Here is a 27,383-nt window from a genome sequence, read left to right on the forward strand (position 1 = left end):
TTTTACTGATCACTGAAGCATGCATGCTTTTTCACCATAAAAGAAATTTACCAAATATTAAAATAAGGCATTAAACCTTTGTGAGTGTGTGCATGCGGCAGTACAGTGGCGCAGTGGGTAGTGCTGCTGCCTCGCAGTTAGGAGACCTGGGTTCGCTTCCCGGGTCCTCCCTGCATGGAGTTTGCGTGTTCTCCCCGTGTCTGCGTGGGTTCCCTCCGGGTGCTCCGGTTTCCTCCCACAGTCCAAAGACATGGAGGTTAGGTGCATGGGCGATTCTAAATTGTCCCTAGTGTGTGCTTGGTGTGTGTGCGCATGCCCTGCGGTGGGCTGGCACCCTGCCCGGGGTTTGTTTCCTGCCTTGAGCCCTGTGTTGGCTGGGATTGGCTCCAGCAGACCCCCGTGACCCTATAGTTAGAATATAGCAGGTTGGATAATGGATGGATGGAATGTGTGCATGTATGAGTCCTGCAATGTGCTGACTATCTGTCTAGAGAAGCTTCCTGCCTTGCAATTAATGCTACTGCTATAGGCTCTGGCCCCTTGATCCCGAATTGGATTACAAGTTCTGGACTCATACCAGGCAATAAGAAATGTTTGGGAGCTGAGATTTCTAAAATAGGAGATGTTAAATACGGATTGCTAGGATGCCTAAACATTTGTACATGTCACTTTACTGTTTTTTTATTCTGATAATGTGAACAAATTAATGTTAACTATGTATTAAGATGTACACAAAGATGACATGATTACATTTTTCCCTTCCAATGCTAGCTTCTTTTTCAGTTTTGAGATTTGGTGAAATGTACATCAACAGTGTACAAACGTTTGCATGCAATTGTACTGGTGAAAAGCGAGTTAGTTCTGCCAAGTCTGTAATTTATTTTTCCAAAATGAGTAAAAATGCCTTCAATGTTTTCACATTCAAGCCAATGTCAAGTCAAGTCAAGTGACTTTATTGCCATACCATTCATACACAGTATTGCAGTATATTGTGGTTCAGCAAAGCGAGAAGAACTGAGCGGAGTACGTGGTCATGTGGGGCGCCAGTGCAAGGCTGGGTTTATTAAAAATACTCGTAATAAAAACGTAATTTCTGCAGCACTGTCACATATTTTTCCAGATGTATTCCTCCCTTATTTGTAATGTTATTAAGAGACGACAACACATTTGTCGACTACCCATACGGCATACATACTGTTTAATTACTGCGTGATTCCTTTCTTCTTACCTTCTGGTTAGCTGCTCTGATGTTCTGATCACTGTTAAAGGCACTATATAAAATAAAGCAATTGCTTCAACTAATAAACCTACTGCACACACTAGTACAAATATGACACTACCACGTACTAAAATGTATCAGCCCGAGGTACAAAGACAATTGAAGTACGAAACGGCCTCATATTTTGCACACACTTTACTATACTTAACAATGCCTACTGTCAGTTTGTACGCACAAGTAAACGCGGAAGCGCGTGCGTGTAATATGCGTCACTTCCGGGCTCTTGGCGGAGAGTTTGAGGCACCACGTATGCGCGTGCGAATTGTAGAGCAACCGATTGCCACTTCAATGAAAACGTGCTTGGCCTGGTGGCAGCAGTCTGGGATTAAAGCTTCGAATTAGTGTGGCGCAAAAGTGTGCGTCCGTGCGATTGAGAAGAAGACGGCGTATGCCATAAACACAGCACAGTGCAGCTGACTCTGATTCAAGCCGCGTGCCGTCACTTTGTCTCAGTTATAAAGAAAAATATTGCTGATATGATTAAGGAGAACCGCTGGAACATCCCTCCGAACGCCCCGGCCTGCATGGAGAAGCACTTGGATGCGGCTCACTATAGAGCAGGTACTTACAGTCCAGTTGGCTGAAACTCTGAACGAGAACGAAAAGAGACAATGTTTGGGATTAAGGGATAGGATAAACCTGCTCTTTATAGTCTCTTCATACTGAAACTTTATAAGAGCATACATCATTATTTTCTGAACGAAATTTTTGCTGAATAAAAGGGTTGTTAGTTAAACGGCGTATCACATGTTAAAGATGCGAAAATAAGGTTATATACAGAGGTGTTTAAATGTTTATTTTAGTGAAGTACTGTATCGAAACTCAAAAGTGCAGCTCTTATTCCTAAAGTAGTGTAAGCAATAGACTAGAAAAATATCAAATCAAACCAGAATAACTATTTGTTTGCGGCCTTAGTAAAATATTCAAAGGACATACTGTACTTTGAAACTTGGATTGTAGTTCAATTTAGCAGGTAAGCGCAAACACTTTATAATAGTGTATACTGTTGTGCCATGAGAAGTGTAAGATGTATGTGTGGCAGACTCATTCATGGGGGCTCCAGTTGTTTGTGGCACTTCATGTCTGGAAATCCTGTATTTTAACACATTATTTACTGTGAAACTTTGAAAACGTACGTATGATTAATGGTAAGTTAAGTCTTCTGATTTTTACTTTGTTTGTGTAAATACAAACCAGTGCAAAGGATTATAGAATCTCAAGAAGCAGTTTTATGCGACAGCACTGTAATGCTGTCAGCCAAATTACAATTTTGGGACCTTGACATAAAAAGTAAGATGATGTGCTTCTTAGTCCTGCATCTTATTAGGTGTTTCAGAAAATTAATGTGCATCAGATCAGGTAACAATTTATTTTGATTGATTAAGAGTACCCATATGTCTTTAGAGATTTCATCTGATCATGTTATTTTGTACTTAGCAGTACTGTATAGATATGAATAACAAAATGAACACATTGTGCATTAAACATCAGGAAGTGCAATGTCACTTTTTACTTTTGCAAGTAAGCATACAATTGTTTTGTATATAAAACCCAAATCAGCCCAATTTGCCCCATGTTGTTTAAAAAAATATAGTTGTATAATACTTGTCAGATAGGACAGGTATTTTGACAAAGGAAATAAACACAGTCACTCAAAACTAAGCTTCTACAAAGTACTTTATACATACTATATAATATTTTTCCTCCCCAGTATTTGGTTGTTTTTGTTAGAGCAGATATATGATGACTTGTTAAGTTGTGCAGGTGAATAAGGTGTGGTGACTTGCTAAGTTGCACAGTGAGTCAATCAATGGTGTTGTGAAATTTAGCATGCATGTTCTTTAAACTCCAGAACTCTAGTAACCTGAGCTCAAGATTATTCTTACAAAATACAGAAGTGATTCATAGTTTTGTTTTGCTAATAAACAATGAAAGTTAATGAAGGTTTTAGAATGTGTTTGCTTGTGTCTAATACATTTACATTTGTTTAGCAAATGCTTTTATCGAAAGCGACTTACAAAAGAGGTTACTCAATTATGTTGACATCAGTCTGGGGACGGTTTGGGAACAAGTGTTACAGAACAAGGGTTCCAAAATTAATTTCCTCTAGTGAAACACGTAAAACAAAATTATAAGATCGTTACAATTCCCATGTTTACAAAACCTACCAGCTGTCACTTTGACAAAAATTCACCAAATCTGAGTTTTCAAATGCTTCTTGAACACATTGCCGGAGTCAGAATTTTGAATGGAGGTTGGCAGCTTCTTCCATCAGCCAGCTACACATGAAAAGAGTCAGTTTTGGTAGCATTCAGAGGTGGCATCATCAGATGTCATTCATTAGCAGATCTCAGTGGGACCTCACAAGTGTCTCCCAATATAGAGGTGCAGACCTACTGACTACTGTGTAGGCAGGTATCAAGGATATGAACTTAATACATTCCACTACAGGAAACCAGTGTAGTGATCAGAAGAAAGGAGAGATGTGTGTGGCTGCCTTGGCTGGTTGAAAACACCAGAAATGCTGCTGCATTTTGAATCATCTGCAGCAGCTTGGTGACACATGCTGGTGCTCCTGCCAGCAGAGAGTTGCAATAGTCCAGCCATGACAAGACCAGAGCCTGGACCAGTAATTGTGCTTTGTAACTTTGTCAGATATGGTCTGATCTTGCATATGTTGTATAGAGTGAATTTGCAAGACAAAGAAACCGTAGACAGTGGTCTTTGAAGGACAGCTGGTCATGAATCACCACCCCAAGGTTGTGTACCGACGTGACAAGTGTTAGTGATAATGAACCATGCTGGACTGAAATGAGGTGCTTGTATTGATAACAAGAAGGTCTGTGTTTGCCAGGTTGAGCTGGAAATGGTGTTCCTTCATCCAGGATGCAATATCCGTGAGATACGCAGAGATTCTAGCTGATATTGTATGTTCCTCTGGAGAGAATAACAGTTTATAGTTGGTTATAGTTGTGTATCATCAGCATAACACTGGATGACAGGGCTTGGTGAAGAGGTGTACAGGGGGAAGAGGAAGAGGGCCCATTACCGATCCTTGGGTCACTCCCTCACTTTCTCGGTGCACCCGTAACAACTCTTGAACACCAGGACACACAGTAGGATCTGTCCAAAAGTTAGGACTCAACAACCTGATGGTTGCGAAGCCATCAATAGTCAAGGAGGTTGAGGGTGGAGGAACAAGAATTTTTATAGATCCTACACACAGTTGCAGGTGATTGTGTTGAAAGATACCAAAGACTATACTATAAGTATGTATAAATGTGTTTTAGTGTGCACACTTCTACACACATTTGTATATAAATATATGGACACAAATGTAATTACTATTACTAAAGGTGCAAAAATACTTTTTTTAGTGTGGCATTTTGCTTGAGACTATGCTATTGGTTATTCTTCAGCTTGAAGATGAAGGCAATCATTTTAAAATAGGTTCCTAGCTTTTTCTCAGGGGTTAAAGTTTGTTTTATCTTAAATTATCAACTTAACCTTATTAATTATTAAAACATTACTTATATATCAAATAGAGACAAACTGCAAACATTATAAACTGCAAACATTATTAGGCAGCAAACTGTATACAATGCTGCCTAATAATGTTTGCAGTTTATAATGTTTGCAGTTTGTCTCTATTTGATGAGCTTATTTTGCCTTTTGACTGACTTCAGGACACTGTCATCATTTTTTTAGACAACAGTTGAGGTGGCTTGACTTGTTTCACAACTTTACTTGCTATATCTGCAAGCAATTTTCTAATTTTGAATTGGTTTAGCAGTTTTCCTGTTTCAAAGGCAGATACAGGTCTAATTATTATTTAGTGTTCTTAGAAGTGGTAAAATGTCTTTGATGTCATCAGTCTTATTGGAATATGTAAAAATTATGTGCCCTTTCAGTGTGGATGTGGAAAGTCTGTTTAAAGATTAATTTTTGGTTTGTTTGCAGATGGAGCACTTTTACTTGGGGCATCAAGCTTAACTGGCCGTTGCTGGGTGGGCTCAATTTGGGTGTTTAAGGATGCCCAGCTTGCACCCAATGAGGGCTACTGTTGTGCAGGAGTTCAAACTGAAGCTGGAGTAGCAGATGCAAATTGGGTGTCCGATAGAAGCATTCTTATTGCATCTGATTCTGGTGAGTAATGCTGGTTAGAAGGATAATTTTTAACATGTCACTGAGCTTGCATTCACTGTCTTGTTGCAATTGGACAATTCATTGGTTTAAATTAAATGCACATGCACTGTTTTTAAGTAAAAAGTCAAAAATAACACATGTTCATTTATACTTTGGGGGAAAAAGTCATTTGATCAACCTAGTAGTAGTTTTTCTGACAGAAGTTTAAAACCTTTTTAATAATTCACTTATTTCAAAGTGAAATAAGCTTTCCACTTGTACTTTTTTGATTTTGTTTTGATAGTATGTGCATGCAGTGCCTTAACATTTACTTTCTTTTTTTATCTGCTAACAACTTGTTTTTTTTTTTTTTGTATGGAAGCAAACCGTAATTCATTTAATACGTACAGGAGAAACCCCTGTTATCTCTGTTTATTAAGTTCCAAGTGGTTTAATTATCATAAACCAATTCTTGCACTAAAGCGCATTCAACTTAGTTAATTACAATTGAGTTTTGTTTCCTTTTTTTCTTAAGTACCACCATCCATACAGCTTTTTTTGTTTAAACAGGTTCTTTGAGTGGGAACCAGTTTCTGGTTTTAATTTGTTATCTTCACGGAAAATGTTATTAGTTGTTTCTCTAATATGCAAGTTTAAAAAAAAAAAATCATTTTGTTGTACTCTATTAAGGATGTTAACTTAATATGTAATATTAAAAAAGCATTTTTTTTTCTTTCTCCTTTCACTTTGTCTCCTGTTAAAGCAGCCACTAGACAATAAGCACACAGTTGTGAATGCAAGTGAAACAATTCGTCATGTTTAGGACACTTTACTGTACACTTTGGGTCTTGATTTTTAAATTGTTGTTTTTAAATTTCTTTTTTTAAGCAATTAATAGAACAAGAATTTAACTAGAAACAGCCTCTTTAAATGAAAAAGGAAGTGAGAGCGATATAGTAGTCATTCAATTTTATATGCCTCCTTATAATATTTATGGCAGCAGGACAAAGATAAATCACTCTTTATTCAACACGTGGTGTCTCAATACATTAAGAGGAAGACTCCTCTACCAGGCAGTGAATGTCTTCAGCATCGTGATTGCATATGTTTGAACTTTATTGCATAACGGTGTGTTCACAAATGCACATTTACAATGGTGTTTGTGATTTATAAAAGGTCAGTTGTGTAGAAAGGTCCACGCGCTAGGTTTTGTCAATCTGATTTTTTTTTTTTTGGCATACTTTATGTGCATGCAAAAAAAAAAATATTTCCTTGCTAGAATCAGTGCAAACCTTTATAAAGGAGGCCCCATGTCTGCAATCATTTTAGACACTAGCTGTGGCCATACCTTTAATTTATGTACTTTTTTTTTGTTGGCCGAGTGCTTTTCTATCTATCTATCTAACTATCTGATGATACTGTGGAATAAAGAACATTTATTAAAAACCATAATAATCCAAACTGCATTTCCTTAACATACAAGCTTAACTCAGTCTGTTGTCTGTGCATATCCAAAGCTTCATTCATACTATCTGTACAAGTTTCTTCCATGTGGACTCACACTTTTACATTTATGGTTGAGCTTATTTCTATTTATTTCAAATAGAACATTAAATATGAAATTTAATATAGAATTTAAATTATACATATAATTTCTGTGGTAAGATACCTTTTAAATGCATAACCATTGCTTCTTGTAGTTATTTGCCTATTTAAAACATCTACATTTATTAAAAAGAGGTAAATGAAATATCTTTTGCATGGCAAATCTCACAGTAGCAATATACCTGGAGGTAATGTGGTAAAGGTGGATATTTCTGGTGATACAGGTTGTGGATAGAAATAAGCCACCTGGTTAAATGCTAAGTTCTGTTCATGAAGGAAATTCAAATGGACTGATGTTTTTAAGTATATCTGCTCATTTACTGTTGCAGTCCTCTTTCTGATTTGATGTGATATTTTGAATGATTTTTTTTTTTATTAAAAAAATTAAAATTTAAAACCTGCTTTAATGTTATGTGTTGCCAGTTTTAATATTCTGTTCAGCCTTGAAGTCCACAATTCTATTTGTTATGTATTTTAGTGTTTTCCCTCTTTCACATTTGCCTGACTGAAACTGTAAATACTGTCAATGGTAAAACTGACTCCTCTGTTGTACAGCTGGCTACTGTGAAATGGGAAAAACAATCCATCACAGCCGACACAAGAGTCCATAATGATTAAATGAGCCATTCTACTAACCATTGAAAATGGAAGTTTAATTAGCTTGAAATAGAATTGCTTGTTAATAAAACACCTCAGTTTTATTGAAAAACACCAGTGCTGCTAGTAAATTTGCAAAGTGCCTCTAAAACATAATTAAATTGCTTTGCAAAACTAATAGGGTTCAAATTTCAGTGTAGAGTTACTGGAATCGTGCTTAGTATTGAAAATGTTTGCATGGTTTAGTGTAATAAAATGGAAAAGTCTCATCGCTTTTTCAAGGCAAAACACCTTTCGTTATTGCCACTTTTAACCTGTATTGAAATTAATTCAGCAATAAAACTGCCAAAAACTGGGTAGAGGCAGGGTACCGTTTATATCGCAGCATTCTGAATTTTACGCATTATGCGTCAAGATGGTAGCCATGTAAGACACAGATTAATTGTGGGAAGCACAGCTTGTTGACTGCTGAAGCTCTTTAAAGTGGAGACTTTAAAGCATTATAATAAAATGTAAATCAGAATTATTATGTTCCATTTACTCTATTAAGAAGGTCCTAGCATTAAACAACAGTCACAGATGTCGGGTTTAAGTGTGAATGAGATAGAATCGGAGGCAAAAATCATTCTTTTTGGGTACCTAAAGCGCATTTAGAAAAACTGCTTGTAGATCAAAGTGCAGAATAGTGGGATTGGACAAAAATCAAAACTATGTTGTGGAGAGGTAAGTTTTATTTATGAATATAACAAAATAACCATTTGAGGTTACTGAAAGGCAGAAGTGGAAGTGAAGTGCAAAAACATTTGTAAAGTACTGCAGCTTTGCATAGTGTATCTGCAGTAACACAATGCCAAAATTAGTGCAGGTAAAATAAACCACCTTCCTTTGTCAGTTGAATATTAGCCTTTCCCTTCAAATAAGACCTTTTGTCAATAAATTTCAATTATATTTGAAAAGTGATGTTTGATCTGACAGCCCTACTATTTAGAGTAAATGATTGTTAATGTCTGGTTTATGATTAGGTTCATTTAGCTGGCTAACAGGCCAGCTAATGTTACCATGGCTGACAATGATAACATCCTTGTGGAATGTTCTTAAACTGCCACTATGATGCTGATGTAGTATTGCGTTGGGAATTACTCCAACCCTTCCCATATTGATACAGTATGTGCTCACATTTCATCCAACCTTTTATGAAACATATTTTCTTTTGATTGGACCAATATATCAGTTATGTTTTAACATTTTTTGATAGAAAATAAAGGAAATTGAAGGCAAACGCTGCTCAGTATGTATTTTTTGCTATTGGATAGACTAAATAAGACAGCTTACTTATCTGGTACGGTAAATGTTTTCTGCATTTTACAAAACATTGTTTATAAAAATGTCACTGAATTTTCGTCAGGTAGGGCAAACATTTACCATTAAAATGTATTTCCCAGCTTGATATATTGACATGTATACATACACGTAAAATGGATTCAAAAAGTATTCTGTCCCCTTCATTTTTTGCACACTTTGTGTTGTAGATTTAATTTTAAATGTATATATTTGTAATTTTTTCCTATTTGTTTACATTCAGTAACCCATAATGACAAAGTAAAACCTTATGTTCAGAAAGGTTTGCAGAAAGAAAAAAGAATCTGTCATTCATATTCTTATCCTTTGCTGTTGCACTGCAAATTATTCTAAAGTTGTGTTGAGGCATAGATCAGAGTAACAGTATAAAACCATTTTTAAAGCTTTGTTTAGTTCCTGAAGCACAGCAGCCTCATTAATTGTGAAATGGAGGAAGTTTGGAATCACCAGGGGCCTCATGCATAACGCCGTGCGTAGAATTCGCACTATAACATGGCGTAAGCACAAATGCGGGAATGTGCTTACGCACAAAAAAAATCCAGATGCATAAATCTTACATGTTCTTCAGCTCCATAAATCCCGGTCAGCGTGAAAAGTAACACACGTGCCCGCTGTCCCGCCCCAACTCCTCCCAGAATTATGCCTCTTTGAAAATGCAAATCAATATAAATAGCCTTTAAGATCAGCCTTCTGTGAAAAGACAATGGCAAAAGCACAAGGGAAAATAGAAGGATTTCAGCGAATACCAAGTGGAGGCAAGGAAAAACTTACTATTTGTTGGTGTAAGCAGTGGTATAAACAACAAAAGAAAGTTGATCGAGTGACATGGCATGTCGGAGAAACTCGAAAGCTCAAGTTCACAAAGTCACATAGTGCCCGAAATAAAAAAGTTGTCCCATATTAAAGTTGCCATGAAAAGGCGAGTCGTAGCCCACCGTCTGAGTGTCATATGAAAGCTTATTAGGGTACAGAGAAAAAAAAAATAGGCACACAGTGGGGAAAAAGCACGAAATGTCAACTTTAATCTCTAAATTTCCACTTTAATCACATAGTTTTATTTTGTCATTAAAGTAGAACATCATAAACTTCATCTTTAAATTGTTTAATGTTTAGTTTTTCAAATCCCATCGTAACTAAAGTAGCACGTTAAATGCTTTGTTTTGATCTTCTATGTGCTCTATGCGTGTGAATCACTACGTGCTTCCGGGCTTTCTCTTCCTCTGACAGGACACAGAATCCATTACATTCATGATATTACAACTCTCTGAATAATTAAAATACTGAGATGTATACGTGATATCATTTTCATGATGATCGGAGTTAAAGCATGTTATTAAACATGGGAACACGGTGGCGCAGTGATTGTTCATGTTTCACGCGAGATGCTTGCTGCACCATGCACGACCTTCAATGAAATACTTTATTGTAGCAGTACTGTCTCTTTCAAACGTACTAACCCCCGATTCCTGTCCTTTTCTTTCTCCAAATACCCAATTGCCACACAAAGAGCTGTGTAATAGGCGTTAAGCTATCTGTAAGCTTAGAACGCAGATTCTTCAAAACTGTTAAGGAACATTGAAATATCTTCGTAGTGCGTGTTTAATTATTCTATCCATCTATCCTTCCAGCACCAGCAAGAATACAGCGCAAGGCAGGAACTATCCGTGAACGGAGTGCCAGTGCCTCCCTAGCGTTGCGGCACTGTGTCCTCACATGTTTAATTATTAACAATATAGATTATTTAAATGAAGTTAGTTTTCTGTATAATATAATAAACATATTTTGCTGCATTTCATCTTAAAAATGATATTGTCATGATATGTAAATACGTGCTTTATAAAGTGGCTCAGGTTGTGCAATATTATAACTGTATCGCAAGTTTACAATGAGGTAATTGTACTTATAGGTACAAACAATTCTACAAGGAGCACTTGATGGACTGATTGAGTGTGTTTATAGTTCTTGGGATGAAACTGTTTCTGAACCGCGAGGTCAGTACAGGAAAGGCTCTGAAGCGTTTGCCGTATGAGAGCAGTTCAATAGACAGCATTGCTGAGGCAACGTGTGCTAGATGCTGTATACCGATGATTCTCTTTCTGATCAGCTGCTGTACAACTGTGATTCCCCACACAGATACAGTGATATAAATACTCTGAGTGGTGCAGTGAGAGTAATACGGAAAAAGATGATCCATTGTGGCAACCCCTAACGGGAGCAGCTGAAAGAAGAAGGTGCAGTGAGAGTAACAACGCTAAAGCAGCTATTGTATTTAGAATAGTTTGACCATTCAGTGGACATTATATTGTTACAGGTTAATTACAATCGGATGCATTAAACTAATAATATGCAGTTAATTTCAGTGTATTTATAAAGCTGCATCAGGGATGTGGATCTAAAAAAGAAAGGATAACCACACAGGAACAGTAGCACTGCTTTGACGCTAGGTGCTGCCAGTCTGCAAAACCGAGCACAGAACTTGCATACACCAGAGTATGAGCTACTGTGGAAATGTGCGTAGCTTTATGCCAAGCTTAGGTTTTATACATCGCGATTTGAACGTGGAAACGTTCTTACGTAACTCTTTTTGCTCTTTTAACTCTTTTTTGATTACAATAAAAACTTGTAGGCATAGTAGCATTCCAGGACTGTAGTTGGAGACTCCTTGTGTAGACAAAAGCTTCAGTAAAAGGCATTTGGCAGTTTAAAGGATGCAGAGAACATGAAAAAAAGATTCTCTGGTCTGAGACAAAAATTGAGCTCTTTGTGTAGAACCCAAAGCACTTTGTCTGGTGGAAACCAGGCACTGCTCACCACTTGTCTAATACAGGGTGGTCCAGATCTAATTGTGCAACTGTTCGACTGACAACCGTCTCCCTGCCATTTTGGAATGCAGGGCAGGTGCTGCCATCTATCGACAACAAAAAGAATTTTAAGTGAAATCTCTATGTGCTGTGGAGGTGCTGTGAATTCTCTATGTAATAAACTTAAGTTATAGCGTAATGAAAATTGCATAATTAGATCTGGACCTCCCTATACTGTCTCTGCGCTGAAGCATGGTGGTGAACAGCATCACGCCTTTGAGGGTCTTCTAATTGGCAGAGACAGGTAGACTGGTCAGAATTGAAGGAAGGATGAATGCAGTCAAATACTCAACGGTACTTAAAGAAAACCTGCTTCAGAATGCACATGACCTTGGGCTGAGATGACAGTTCATCCTATAGCACAACAGTAACCTGAAGCTTACAGCCAAGGCAACACTGGAGTGGCTTTGAGACAAGTCTCTAACTGGCCTTTGAGTGGCCCAGCCAAAGCCAAGACTTAAATCCCATAGAATATCTGTGAAGAGATCTGAAGATGACAGTTTACCGACACTCCCCATCCAGTCTAACAGCTTGAGAGGATGTTCCAGGAAGAATGGGATAAACTGGCCAAATCCAGGTGTGTAGACCTTGTAGAGACTTACCAAGAAGACTCAAAGCTGTAATTGCTGCTGAAGGGGTGTCTACAAATGACTGACTGTTTATATGAATGACGTTTTTGATTTTTAATAAATTCACATACCTTTCTGAAAACATGTTTTCACTTTGTCTTTATGGGTTATTGAGTGTAGATTGATGGGCAAAAATGGTAAATTTATGCATTTAAAATTTAAATCTAAAACAAAATAAAATGTGCAGAATGTGGCTGGCATCTTGAATTCACAACTTGTACCATTGACTCTGTGAGATTCTCTGTGGAAATGTGCTTGCTAAACCCTATTCAACTTTGTGTGAAGAGGAAGATTTTAAATGTAGCTCTAAACTTAATTGGAAAACAGTGAAGCTATTTAAAATCTGTTTATATATGGTCATATTTTTTTGTTCTATTAATAGTCCTTGTTGACATGTTTTAAATTAACTGTAGAGTAGTAAGTGAACAGTTTGAGTCTCCTCACTGTAGAGCATTACAAATCGTATGACAGAAAAAACCTAGATAAATTAAGTTTGGAATGGAGGTCACATACATAGATCTGTTTCACTTTCATTACATGATTTTCTATACAAACTACCTCTCTTTATGTATTTTTTGTTTTATTGTGGTTTGAGTTTGTTGAATTATTAAGAGCAATTTCAGTCCTAACATGTAAAATCTATCATCAGTTGTATTTTTTCCTCTAACCTTTCAATTGTGCAGGTGCAGTGGAGCTCTGGGAGTTGGCTGAAGATGAGGCCTTGATTGTCAGCAAGTTCTGCAAATATGAACACGATGATATTGTGACAAAAGTGAGTCCCATATTTGGTGGGACACATGCTGTCAGTGGCAGCTTAGATTGCAGGTCAGTTCAAAGTTTTTCTTTAGTTACACTCTGAAAATGTCATTTTATAGTAACTTAAATATTTACATTGATTAGATTTCTATGCTGATTGGTTTTAAAGCAGATTCTGTTACTTGCGTGATTAAGAAAATCTTAGAGGTAAGAGTAAAAGTCCAAAGAACTTTATTTACATTTATTAGTTTCAGAAGGAATTATTGAATACCAAAACTTTGGAAATCATACTTTTTCTTCCTTGTGTTCTTTAAGTTTTGGTTTTGGAAACCTTATTCTGTGACTGTGTGTATGTCATTTGGAAGTGAAGGTCTGTGATATGGTTTGCATATTTTTAGCTAGAGATCTACAAAGGGAAAGAATGAGTCACATATCTTAAAATAGTTTTTATTCCTAAGCTTTCAACAACCTGCCAGGTGTCATCATCAGAGGAAAATGATTAGACATACAGGAATCAAAGGCAATATATAGCTGGTGAAGGGTGGGGATGGAGGGAAGGTTGTAAGGGTGGGAGGTGGATTAGTAAGGTGGGGTTTGGTAGGTGTTGGGTCATAGTCTTTTTTATTCGTCTTTTTAAGCCTGCATATTCTGGGTTCAAGTCCAAGTGTCTGTTAATAATGTTTTCATTAGAGAGCCATGATTCAGCCAGCTCTCTGGCACTCAAAGTATTGGCCCTCAATTTTACTTTCATAGTGTCCCAGTTAAACATGTGTCTGGTGGAACTTGTAGGAGTGTAAATCAGAGGCCGTGAGTCTTTCCTTCTGACAGCATTGCAATGTTCCTTTATATGTGTTGTGAGTCTTTTAGATGTTTGTCACACGTATACCACTGGGCATGCATTGCATGGAATGTTGTAAACTGCATTTCTTGTCGCCACGGTTGACTTTTTTACTTTTGGCATTGAACCCAGCATATGCAGGCTTATAAAATATTATATCCTGCCTGGATATATTCCTGGATCAATGCCCAGATCATCTTATGGGGTTAAGAACACCAAATCAGATTTCCTTCCTTGCTACCCTAGTCCCACAGCACAGTTAAAGAACCAGCCATGCCTTTCACACATAAGTCTGACACCCAATACTAGTAAAACCTACAGCAAGACCCCATAGTCTTTTACTGCTAAGTTTTTCAACTGCCTCTGCCCTGTCCCCTATAACCTTTCTGCTAGTCTAGTGCCCATGAAAGGGTTGCTTTTAGGAAATATTCATAACTTCAAAGAGAAATGGCCATTTGGCACCAGCCTACCCAGATTTTTAATTCCCAGGAGGCGAGTAGCTCTTCAGCTTTTCTCAACCAACACCTCATGACAATCATGAGTCCTTCTAATAGAGTATAGACCTTGTATAATTTGTATTCTGTCCACTCCTCATTTCCACACCCAGGCTAGCACCTATTTAAAATATGTTTTAAAAAAAGAAGATGCACAGGCTCTTGCATAGACATGTATCGTCTTGCAGCATTTTTCAATTTAGTTTGCCCATTTTGTAACATAGCCATCTTCTAGTTCCTTCTTAACAGAGGTGATTACCATGTCTAATGTGACATCTGTTATCTCTCTTACAAATATATAGTGCCAGTGTGCTAAAAGAGTTTCAGCTAGCCTGTTAGCTTCATTTGGACTTTATCAAGTTCATATGACTGACAAATATATGGCAAAAGCATTCTTATTATTTATTTGTAGTATTCCAAGCAATATATTATCACCTTAATTAAACCTCGGTTGGTTTATTTTATGATAAGCCTGTTGCACAGTCTTCTAATGGCGGTTGTGAGTGTAAGTGACATGCAAACCTAATACTTTGCATACTTGGCTTTAATCTTTTGTGCCAATTTCCATGCTATTTTAGCTATTTTATTTTTACCAAGAGTGTGAATTAATATATTTTTCTAATATACATAGTAAGAAGGTGACAGTAGGTAGTATGCATATTATGCAACACATTCTACTCTTGTTCATGCAGACCCTGCAGTTATGAAATGCTATCTAATTTCAGTCTCCTCTGTGAGCTTTTAATAGAGGTAAATGCTTCTGATATATTTTGACAGTTTTATCCCAATCAAGGTGGTTCGTTGTGTGGTGGGTGCAGCAATGCGCTCTAAGCGCATGCTCTCAACCACAACACAAATGATACCAAAGCACAAACAAAAATTAATTGATGCTGCTTTTATAAACTTACTAATATACCTTTTAATTAGATGGTTTACTAGTACATCATGCATAAAATGACAAACAGCTTTTTACCGTTGAGCCCAAACTTTAATTTGAGCAAAAACAACACTATGGTAAATCAGAAATAACATAATTTAGACTCAACCAGTATTAATTATTTAACACTAATGGTACTGCTATGTATATACTTATATACCATTTTTGTGGACAATTTATGCGGCACATATGGTACATGTGTTGAACAGGCTGAGACATTCCTGTAAATCATCTTGCACATACGAAGTATGTTTTGTGAATAAATTGTTTCCACCATTCAAATGTTAACATACTGTAATTTTGACTCACCCTGTACATCCATTATAAAAAATAAAAATACACATCCCAGATGGGACACTGAAATCTGCTTAAGATGACAAGACAATAGCTCCTCCCTTGCATGCCTTGTTTTGTGCAATAAATTACCCTTTCTAACACTTTACTGGACTGTGCTGTTGTCTTCCTTAGTATAGGATTTGCTCCACAACTCACTGCTTTGTCTCAGTACATAATATAAATAAAACGTACGGCTTTTATTTTTATTTGAATGCATCTTTTGATTTTTCATTTGAAAATTAGATAACAAATATGTATTATTTTAATCAACAGTAACTTAATTTTTATAGTTGATGTTGATGAGTAAACAAGTCTACTTAACTATCAGAGAAATCAAACATTATAATGTCTTGGGTGTCTATCAGTTATAGTTTAAAAATAAAAATAAAAACTTAAAATATTAATGTCTCCCCTTGCTTACAAGAAACGTGATTTTGTATATTTCATTTTGTTATTGAACTCTTTAACTTCAGTCTGTAGTATAAATAGTGTTTTATTAAATCCATAAAACAGGTGCAAAAATAATTTAGTGGATAAACAGATAGCAACTGGGTACAGCTTTTATATGAAAATGCTGGGTGTGCTCCATTTTTTCCTTTGTCAAATTATTGGGCTGCATTTGTGCATTTTGCTCCATTCTTATAAACAGTTAATTGTGATACTAGAAGGTCCAAATATGAATGTAGCCTCTAGCACAATGTAAACATGAGCAAGTTTCCTTATCCCCTTGTGTCCCCAGGAAACCCTGTGATTACTAGTCCTCCTGTGACCCTGAGCTGGTTTCATCATCTGCTTGTTTCCTTCAAATAGGAGTGTGAGATTTTAAGATACTCCTCAATAACCCTGATTAAGGCCTTATGTTCTTTAGAGGAGATGACAAAACACTAATGTTACTTGTGCCATTTTGAGCATTTCCTGTCCCTGAATTGTGCTTTGGCTTTTAATTTTTTTTTTCTTTTCAGAAACTGTGCATGTATTTGCTTCTTATCGGTTTAAAATACAAAATATTTATAGCAAGGTTGTTATTTTTACTTTTTAGTGTTAAAGTTTGGGATCTAACACAAGAAACAGTAATAAACAGTTATGCTGGTAGGTGCTAACACCTTTTCCTGATTTTAGTCAGTTATTTCTTATTGATTAATCATTTATGTTTTTAAATCTCTTTTCATTTTTGCCCCCAGCTCATTCAAGAGCTGTAACATGTGTGTCTTCACATCCCTCTGATGAATCGCTGTTTTTGTCTTGTGGACAGGTAATTTTATTTTTTGTTTGTTTTTGTACTGATTGTTGAAGAAGGAACATATGATAGTGTGTAACATAGAATGCAAATTGGCAGATCGACCATTGCTATGACTAAATGTTTGTCTTGTAGGATTCCAGATTACTTCTATGGGACAGAAGAAAGCCTAAACCAGCCTTACGAATTGGTATGTGAATCATACTTGCTATTTGTTGATATTTAACTTAAGGATAACGTTTAGCTTTGTTTTCTATGGAAGTGGTTTCTTTATAATTTCTTGTGACTGTTACGAGCCATTTCACAAGATTCAGAAAGAAAAAATAAAACTTGAGAGATGGAGAGGAGACAATGTTTAATTTGATTTGTTTCACTGAAAACCACTTTTAGCCAAGTCATAGTAATGTTTTCTTTACCACGTGAGACTGATGTCAAGTAGTATTCTTTTACATAAACCTACAGGATGTAAAAATAAATAACATTGCTTATCTATTTTTTTTTTTTAATTATTTTTTATTTATTTATTTTTTTTACATTTCTTAAATGTTTTCCTTTCTCCCCCCAGACACTGGTCCTTCTAATTGTTCTCCTACCTCACTGGCATGGCATCCACAAAAAAGTAATCGTTTTGCTTATGGTAAGAAAAACAGCTAGCTAATATATTTCTGGCAATACTTTTGTGACACCACAGATACTAGTAACAAATACCCTGACAGTGCAGAGTTGCCAGGACCCAGAGCATATCCGTTATTCTTATGAACCATTTTTAGTACAAATTTAGTTTCAGGATTTATTATGGTAAATTAATGTATTTCTGGATAAACCAGGGTGTGGTATTCTTGATTGGAAGAAAATGACAATAAAACAAGCATTGCTTTGGGTAAACAGATTAGCAAGACAGACAATGCTGTGGCTGTGCATTCACTTGTGAGAAGAAAATGCAGCTGCCCTGTTTTCTAATAAGTAATTTTATGGTTTTTTCAGAGGCAGCTTCAGATTGATGGTAAAGGTTTTTGTAAGTTGTACTTGTTCTTGCCACTGTTTGTGGTTAAATTGTTACTGGTATAACAAATATAAAGCAGAGATAAACAGTTACAAATCATTTTAGTGTGAGTCAAAGTAAAACGGCAAACTCTCTTTGCATGTCCCAACCCCACCTTGTGACGATTTTATAGTGGGAGATAAATATAGGCAGATTCTGAGCTTGCAGAAGAGGGTCAAGCAACCCACTGCTGGGCTAGAAGTAAAAAGTCAGAGTAAGGGTCAAGAAAGGAATCAAGCCTTCCCTGTCACCCACTAGCTGAGTGACATGTACCCAGCTGTAATATGAAGAAATGAGTGACATGCTTTTTTTTTCTTCTTCATAATGTGAAGAGGTCAAGATGTGTCCAATTATAAAAGGAAGAGGTCACTGTTAGCATTAATGTAGCCTGAATATTAGATTCTCTCCCAAAGAAAAATAATAATACATTTTGTTTATATAGTGCCTTTTCCATGCTCAATGAAAGTAGAACAGAGAAAGCAGGTGTAGGAGAATAAGGATTTGGGTTAAGAACAGAATATCAATAAAGATGATCAATAGAAGAATTAGAAACAGAAGACCAAAAGAGGAAACAGAGGGAAAGTTTCAAAACATGAAGGAATGTTCTTGGAGCTTTTGAAGAGCAATGATAGTGATGTGATCAAGTATGTAAACATGTAGGAGAATCTTTTTTTTTAATAAAATAAAAAAAAATTAAACTGAAAATAAACAACTAAATTGCAGTTATTTGATTATGTCCTCAGGGAATTTTGGTCTTCTGTTTGCAATTAACTTTATTTCCAGGTTTGTAGTATCTGCTAATTTTATTTACTAATGAAGCATTAAAGGTGTTTTCTTCTCCAGGACAATGCTGTTTGTGCAGCTTTTTGTAAGTGTATTCATGAATCTGGGGTTTCTTCCTCATTCTGATTGCTGTAAAGAATTCAGATGGTGCCCATAGTCCTTTTCATAGCACATTTATGCTTTAAAAATTAAATTTACCTCTTTTCCTGCAGGAAATGAAATTGGCACAGTTGCTCTGAAGGAATTTCAAAATCCAGAAGCTGTTGAGATGGTGGAAGCTCATACTCGGTCAGTCCAGGGTCTAATCTATTCATTACACAGGTAAGTTGGTTTGTGTTCTTCTTAGAGCGCCTATATAACAGGTTTTGTTTTTCTGATCATGTATCACGATTGCGTTTACCATTTAAAATGTGTATCAATTGTTATAAACAAAAGGTTATAAACTGTAGTCTTTAAAATACATTTAAGTAAAGTATAAAACATACATGTTTTGTTTTTAATTAACAGCTCCCCTCTTCTGGCTTCCATTAGTGATGATTGCTCAGTTGTCGTTTTAGATTCTAAACTGCAGGAAGTGTAAGTAGAAAGTAACTATTATTCTATTTTAGACTTGGATATTTAACATCTAATTGAGTCTGTTGCCAATATAAAAGGAGATGTTCAGTACTTCTCAAGTCAGTTATTTCATCACAAACATGGTGTATATATATATATGCATTTGCCATACAAAATTGTGTTCTAAAGTTAAGCGTTTTCTATAAATTTAAAAATATATCTTGCCCACATGCATGTGAAGAAATAACTTCAACTTGAACAATACAGAACTTATCCTTTATAGTTCTTTTCTGTCTTGTTGTATTAGCTGTGTATTATAATAAACTGGAAAAAGTATACTTGGTTTTTATATTCATATAAAATACAATAACCTTCACAAACCAGATTAATTCAGTTCAGGATCAGGAGCCAGAATCTCTTCAAGCAGCTTTGGGCACAAGACAAACAAGATGTGGATGCAGCACTGTTTTATCAAAGTGCTATATGTTTAAAACATGATTATATGAATTAAGATGATTTGCCGTGGGTTTGATTGTTTCTATTGTCTGGTCAGTGTGATATTTCACATCAATAAAAAGTGTCCTAAAGGTGAAATTTCATACCTCTAAATTCCTGTCACTATATGTCTGCCTCTGTATTATGGATATTTCACACATTTGCTATTTCAGTTTCAGAGACAGAACACATCAAGATTTTGTTCGTGGTGCATCCTGGTCTCCTGTCAACCAATCTACTCTCACAACAGTAAGCTGGGATCACCAGGTTCTGCACCATGCAGTACACAGTGGGAGTGAAAACTTAGAAGACACGAGACCTTCTGGAACTTCTCCACACACACAAGAATAGATTCCTTTAAGTTATTGCATATCAATTCAGATTTGTTTAAAGTGAAGAAAAAGACAGCAGATTTGTATATCATGCAGCATCAAAGTAAGATTCCATAGACAGTGAATCTAATGCTGTGCAAGTTGACATTTTTTTGTATCCCCAGTGCTGACTTGCTATTTTCATAATGATGATAGCATTGGAGCACAGAGCACATGGTTCTTCCATCGATACAGCACGACAGTAAATTTACCAAAGCATCAGTTATATGAAAAATAAAAACTTTGTTTTGAATTCTCTGTGTGTGAATTTTTTTTTCTTTTTAATGATTATGAGCATGTTTTTTTAGACTCGGATGCTTATACTTGCATATTTATTTGAGATGAGAATATTATAATGGTTACACTTAGCAGTTGCTGAGCGAAAAACACTCAATGCAAATTTAAAATTACAATGGCAATTTTGTTTCAAGTTTGCATGTCAGCTTTTACGAAGTAGCCTATGGCAAGTGTTGGAGACTTAAGTGTGTAATTTGACTATTTTTATGGATACAATAACGAATTTGTGTTTCATTTAAAAACAATAATCAGTGATTCAAATTAAGGAAATAGAAGGATGAAAAATTAAGCAGCTGTACCTGTTTTCTCCTACGTGAGTGAGAAGAACCACTGCCCACATGAGACCGAAGTGTTTTTTGTGAAATTGTGCATTGTAAGTAGAAGTACTTCATCTGAGTCTGTTATTCTTTGGATTGCTTGTCTTTTACTGTTTGAGTGCCCGTATTTTAAGATTTTAACAAAGTCCCCATATACAGAAAATGTATTCTAACAGAAGCTCAATACATTTTAGTAAATTTTCAGTTAAATACAGCATTTTTAAATCAATTAACATGAACATACATGTAAGGGTGTGGTTATGTAACAATAATTTAAGCTGGAAAATTCCAGAAAAGCAAAGAGTATTTAAGGTAGTTATTTATTGTTTACATCCTGCCACACTAGTTTTATGTGGCTCTTAAAAACTTCAGGTCAGGTCTCTGCTTGCATTCACACACACAGTACAGGGATTAGAAAAGAGAGAATATGCATTCACTTCACACTGTTGCAACTAATGTGGCAACATGTCCATCAAATGGTGAGCACACTTTCTTAGGCAGCCAGCTTTCAATAGAATTAATAGTGGGGTTTTTTTTCTTTTTAAAAAGTCTCCGAAATCTTCAGGAATAGATCTGTGGCCCAGTCCAGGACTTCACACCAAAGAGAAGCCTGAAGAAGAGTTCAAGAAAAGAGCAAGCTGGAAAGCTGACCAGTAACAGTTGGCTGTGTTCTCCGGAGCCCAGAGATGTTGCAGGTTGCGAGTTTGTTTCCAGCCAATCCAACATGGATTCTTTTTTTAGTTGCGTTTCTTCTTTCATGCAAAAGATATTTTGTCAGAAGTGTTCTGCTCTGTGGGGTAGAGCTGTGTGATGTGCTGCATGTTCTCTTTGGGTGAACCAAGTAAAGAGTCTTCCCTGCTGGTCACATTGCCATGTGTACACACACATTGTTGATGGAGTTGTGTTTTTATTCTAGGATTCATCACCATTAAAGCCATTGCTGCACATTAATTTTCACTGCACACACTTGGAGTTTATTGGAAACAAAGCTTCCTAGGCATTGTTGTCTTGATCTTCAAGTAATGCTTTAGATTATAAAAGGCAAACCAGTTAGCACTCAGAATTGGCTGTGGTTTACTATGTTGATTACATTAGAAGTTGCTAGTAAAAGATTAGTTTAATAGCTGACTTGCATTAAGAGAAACTTCATTCAAACATTTTTGACCTAAAATTAACTTTTTATTCCTTTAAATATGTTTATTATTTATTGAATGTTAAATAATATCTATAAAGAGACAACTTACTTTCCATGTACATGGTTCTGTATTAACCCCTATTAAAACCCTATTTACTAGAGTATATCCTTAGGTTTGTACGTATGTCCATATTTTTTTATATATATAAATAACATGCATATTTGTTGTGTCTGGAATGTGTATTCTCACATGGCATTCACAATACGCTTCTTCCGTAGTCCAGAGTCATTGCTTTTTAACACCGTTCTGAATCATCTGATTCTACATATATTTGAGAACATAAATGTCTATGTGCTTTCACAAAAGAAAAAAAAAAATCCTATGTGCACCTCAGAATGACACAAAAGCCATCAGAAAAAAGGAAGGACCTATATATTATCTTTAAAAGGAAGCACATCTTGATACATAATAGTGAGATAAGCTCTCCTGGCTATCATTAACAGTTACTGACAACAACCTCAAAACTTCCAGACCTTATGACTTCAAGATTTACAGCACATTTACACATATTCAGTGTTTGTGTTTGGTTTTTTTTCCTTCTCTTCCCCAGCTTTTCCAAGTCTCTCCTGTTTTGTGACTGCAGTATATGCTGCTCATCTGGCTCATTTTAGCACTGGCAGCACCGCACCTCCTCAGTTTTGCTGTTGATGGATGAGGGTGATGGGCTGTTTCGTTCCGGGTCTCACTGTAAAGGACATGCCATACGTCTGCTTTGGTTTATTAGTTGAAACAGGGCTAGGGGAAAAAAAAAAAATGGTAAAAATGATTATCACTGTATAATGCACAGAAACTAAACTATTAACATTTGGTCCACAAAACTCAACATCAGCTAATGACGGGGATAAATAGGGCTGCTAATAAAGAAACATGACGGCACAACATTTAGGAGCACCTGATTATGTGCTTGATAAACAAGGGCCCACAATTGTTTTCCTTTGAAGGCCATTTTTGAATGAGTGGCTTCAAAATCATTTCAGAATGTAGGTAAGTACAAGAATCAGACTTTGCAATTAGAAATTCAAATGGGAAACTGCTTAAACTGCAGCTTGAGTTGATGAGCTGTATTTCCAATAAAGAACTCTCTATCAACCAGTTTTTACTGTACTTACAACATCATTGGGTTTTTTTGGTGCCACCAACATTGCCATCTTAGTCTGTACGCCTAGCTCCTTATGTCTAAGCTCTGAGCCACTGCCTGCCATGGCGTCCTAGGCTTCAACTCTTCATTCTTGACTGTTGTTCTGTTATCTACTTATTATTTATGTGTTTTCTTGGCACTACTGGGCCATTATACTTTAAATAAACTTACCATTGCATTTTTATTTTGTGTTCTCATCCTTGCAAATTCAATGCCTTTTAAAGCATTTCACTTTGATGCAACAGTCTTCCTGTTGCTCAGTTGATGTTGGAGCAGGGAGAGGATTTCTAGTGTTCCCCTTTGAGTTTCAGTGCAAAATGGTTATTACAGGTAAAACTACCTGTCATGTTGTTAATGGCTCTGCTAGAACTGACTCTCTGCAAGATTCATGGTTATACTTATTAAGTCTGTGCTATAAAGGCTCAGCAGTTGTTAACTGCATGGAGCAAACACAATTAATTCAAATTTTTGTTTTCTGCTATTATTGCCATTCAATAAATAGTGTATTGATGCAATAGGCAGCATTTGGTTTGGACCCTGGTTCAGTTCCAAACCATCCCTTGAATTTTTTCATGTTCAATTCCATTTGCTTCCTCAGTCCAAAGATCATGCAACATTTGTGACTGGTGACATTAAACCAGATTAGTGTTAGTGAATGTGACTGTTAATGTGTGCCCTCTTGTGTACCCCATAGCAATTATCAGGTCCCATGACAACTCTGGTGTTGGCTGAACACTGAAAACTAAAGTTGTCTTTTATGAAATATGCAATAAATTAACTATTGTGAATGCTATGAGTTAGGATGTGCATATCTGAAGGAAACCAGTCACACCATACATGGATACACAATTTGTAAACAAGATCTACAACACATTAGTTCTATTCATGAGACAAATGTACTAAATGATAATAGTTTATTCATATAGTGATTTTCCCATGCTCAAGGTGCTACAGAGTCTCATAAAGAAACTAAGTATATGTATTGGATACAAATGTTCATAAATAGAACTCTAAAACAGATACAGTATATACAAAAGCATTAAATAGAATAAAAGACAATAAACGAGAGTAAAATATTAAATTCAATACTAAAAGAAAAGCCTAGCAATAACATCATTTGTGATATATCACACGCATTATATTGAACATCTGGACAGAGAGGAAGACGGACGTTTTAAGTTGTTTTTTAAAAGAATAAATGGAGAGCGCTGATCTCATTAATCTCGGGGGGTCATTCTGCAGTCTAGGTGCTATACCTCAGAAGGTTAGTATGGGGTACAAGACTGCCAGAATCAGAGGTCCTTAATGGGCAAACAGGAGCATAGTGGTGGAGAATGACACTGATGTAGTCCGGTGTGAGGCCATTTAAAGCTTTGTAGGCTAATAACAGAATTTTTTATTCAATCCTGTAAGACACAGGAAGCCACTGAAAGTGAAGCGGGATGGGTGTTATGTGCTCGCTGTTGCTGGTTTGTGTGAGGACTCTTGCAGCAGAGTTTTGAATCAATCTGAGCTGTGATATAAGATTAGAAGCGGCACCTGCCAGCAGCGAGTTACAATAATCGATGCAAGATGTGATAAAAGCATGGACAAGTTTCAAATCATTAGAAAAGGAAAGGTATGAGCGAACATGGGATATGTTATGGATGTGAAAGTAGGAAAGTTTCTTAATGTGGTTTATGTGGGCGTAATAGAGAGAGAGAGGAATCACAAAAGTCACCAAGATTCCTTGCATCAGAAGAAGGTCTGATGAGATCACCATCAAGAGTGACTGAATAGAAGTCATTTTCTTCAGTTGCACTTTAGTGCCAATTTGCAGGAGTACCGTTTTGTTGTAATTTAATTTTAAAGAGTTCTGCTCTATCCAGGTTTAACATTGAAACAGAGTTGAATTTCACCTGCATAAAAATGATAACCCAGTCCATAGCCTCGAATGATATGGCCAAGGGGTAGCATATAGACACCGAAGAGCAATGGGCCGAGGACAGAGCCCTGAGGAACCTTAGGATCTTAGACAGATTAAAATGGCTAGTTCATAATGACGCTAGATTGTGGTCATTACAGAACATGTTGTAGTTGCTGCTATAGACCAGCCCTGAAACTTTGTTAGTTAAAAGTATGCAAGGCATTAGTGCAATTTTTGAGGGTAAATCATTTTTGTCCCTGTAATATGAGCACTACATCTGTAAGGCTGTATCAACAATCTTTGTCACTTTCTGATATCTGCCATCACACTCATATCCCTCAGACGAAGGCTATAAAGATTGTATCTTTACTTTATGGTTTTCACCTTTTGTAAATTTTCTTCAGTTCCCTTTGTATATCCTCTGTTTATGTTTATTGTAATGTTTTAAGCTCTGCGTTGGTCCTTTTCTTCATTTGTTTACAGTTTGGGCTTAGCAGCCCTATGTATTCCAGTATTAGCTGCAACTTATAATCTTGACTGCCTTTTGATTCTCTGCTGGTGTTGTAAGCCTTTTGATCATTTTGCCTTTCTTTCTTTGGCGTTTTGAATTTTTTGCTTTGTTCTTTGGATTTCACTGTTTTGTTTTTGTCTTTGTTTAACTTGAATTATTTCTGAGTTTTTGTTAAATAAGCCTTTTATAAAGATTATTGTTATTTAGCTTCTTTGGACCCAGAGTTTCATGGTTCTCCACTCCCATTTCTGGAATTTATAAGCCTTTGGTCCTTTTCTTTGGTGTGCAGGTTACAAAGCCTGTTCTTGAGGGGAGTTTATGGCTCAGCCTATTCATTTGAGTACTGAGGGATAGTTTTGATGTGGAAGCCTTTTTAGAGTTGGACACCTGAATATCATAACAAAGACAAGCAATAACAGCTACATTACCAAATGTTATTCGCTATAGATCTGACTACCCCTTAGTTCCATTTACAAGCCTGTTATTGAGAGCAATAGCTCTCTTATTATCGAAGCCAGAGGTTCTTAGGTGTGTTTGGGGGGAAGGGGGGTTGTTATTTTTTATCATTTTTACATTGTTTTTGAGCTTCTGCAAAGTTTTAATTTCCCTTTTGGAGCAAATAAACTATCTATCTGCATGAACCTCCTCTTTATGCACTTACTTTACAAATCATAATCTTCTAGCTCAGATTCCCTCAGTGCTTGTCAAAGGTTATGCTTCCACGCTGTGACACGCTCTCAGTTGACCGTTGCCTTCTCATGCTGCTTGTGAAGAGCTGTCTGCCAACTGCCACATAACGCACCATATGGTAGCACCATAATGTCTTATTTCATTGAAGGGGTGTTCCCTTACATCTGTTGATTTTCCTTTTTTTATTGTAAAATGTTACTTTTTAGATGTTTATTGTAATTGTTTTATTAAGTTATTATTTATTATCTTGGTTGCTTATTATTTAGTATCTTTGTGCAACATGTTTTTCGCCAATGTTTTTTGTACTTTGTGGATGGAACCCCAAGAGGCGGGACCATGCTGATGTCACTGCTGAAGGACCTCCCTCTGCCTTTTTATTCTGAACCATTGAGTAGATCCTTCAGTCGTTCATTGCTGTTTCATTGAATGCATTTCCTTTGTAAGTATTGCTTTTACAGGTTTCTGAATTCTTGCTTGCTCAATTCGAGCAATGGTTCAGTTTCAGTTGGTTCTAAAACTGGTTTTAAGGTGTTTCATTTGCCATTGTGTTTTTGGTTGAAGTCTCTGTCTCACTTATATATATTGATGAGTTACCTTAGACTTAACATGAAGTGGCAAAAATGCATAGAAATATTCATGATTTTTTGCAGCATAATATTATTTCAACCACTAGATGGCAGCAGATTACTGTGCAGGGAGTTATTCAGGTTTAACAATATCAAGGGGATCATTACACTCATTTCGACTCTGACTTGGGCCTCTCTGTATTGGCATAGAATTCCAAGCCCGAGTCACACTCTGGGTTAATGGCAAAGATCTTAAAGGGGTTATTTGGAAATTTACAAGCCTGGGATGAGGCCAATTCTAGGCAGGCTGGAAAGGCCAGGCCTGGCGTTTGAAGCCTTTAGGAGGCCTCACACCCTCTCCACTATAGAAGTGCATTCCATTCATAACACTTTATTAAAAATCCTTTTGAGGGACTCCACTGTAATTTTAATTTTCAGTCTTTCAGAGGGTTCCAAAAAGCTT

At 36.4% G+C, this 27,383-nt stretch overlaps 2 protein-coding genes across 2 annotated transcripts in view; one reads left to right on the top strand and one right to left on the bottom strand.

The window, feature by feature from the left end:
* Positions 1 to 1,490: 1,490 nt before the first annotated feature.
* Positions 1,491 to 20,552, top strand: wdr77 (WD repeat domain 77). The gene is made up of 10 exons (XM_028797074.2): positions 1,491 to 1,840; positions 5,240 to 5,425; positions 13,139 to 13,280; positions 16,856 to 16,905; positions 16,998 to 17,068; positions 17,189 to 17,243; positions 17,619 to 17,690; positions 19,091 to 19,199; positions 19,386 to 19,454; positions 20,102 to 20,552. Exons 1-10 carry the CDS (start codon positions 1,756 to 1,758, stop codon positions 20,277 to 20,279), a joined length of 1,017 nt encoding a protein of 338 aa, XP_028652907.1. The 5' UTR covers positions 1,491 to 1,755; the 3' UTR covers positions 20,280 to 20,552.
* Positions 20,553 to 21,642: 1,090 nt separating this feature from the next.
* LOC114648190 (uncharacterized protein C6orf132) overlaps positions 21,643 to 27,383 on the bottom strand; it is a 71,218-nt gene continuing 65,477 nt past the window's right edge. Inside the window, exon 5 of the mRNA XM_028797075.2 lies at positions 21,643 to 22,844. Within this exon, the coding sequence (XP_028652908.2) occupies positions 22,742 to 22,844 (103 nt within the window). The 3' untranslated portion in view covers positions 21,643 to 22,741. The remainder of the gene's footprint in view (positions 22,845 to 27,383) is intronic.

Source organism: Erpetoichthys calabaricus, chromosome 3, assembly GCF_900747795.2.
Source record: "Erpetoichthys calabaricus chromosome 3, fErpCal1.3, whole genome shotgun sequence".
In the NCBI taxonomy this organism is placed as follows: Eukaryota; Metazoa; Chordata; class Cladistia; order Polypteriformes; family Polypteridae; genus Erpetoichthys; species Erpetoichthys calabaricus.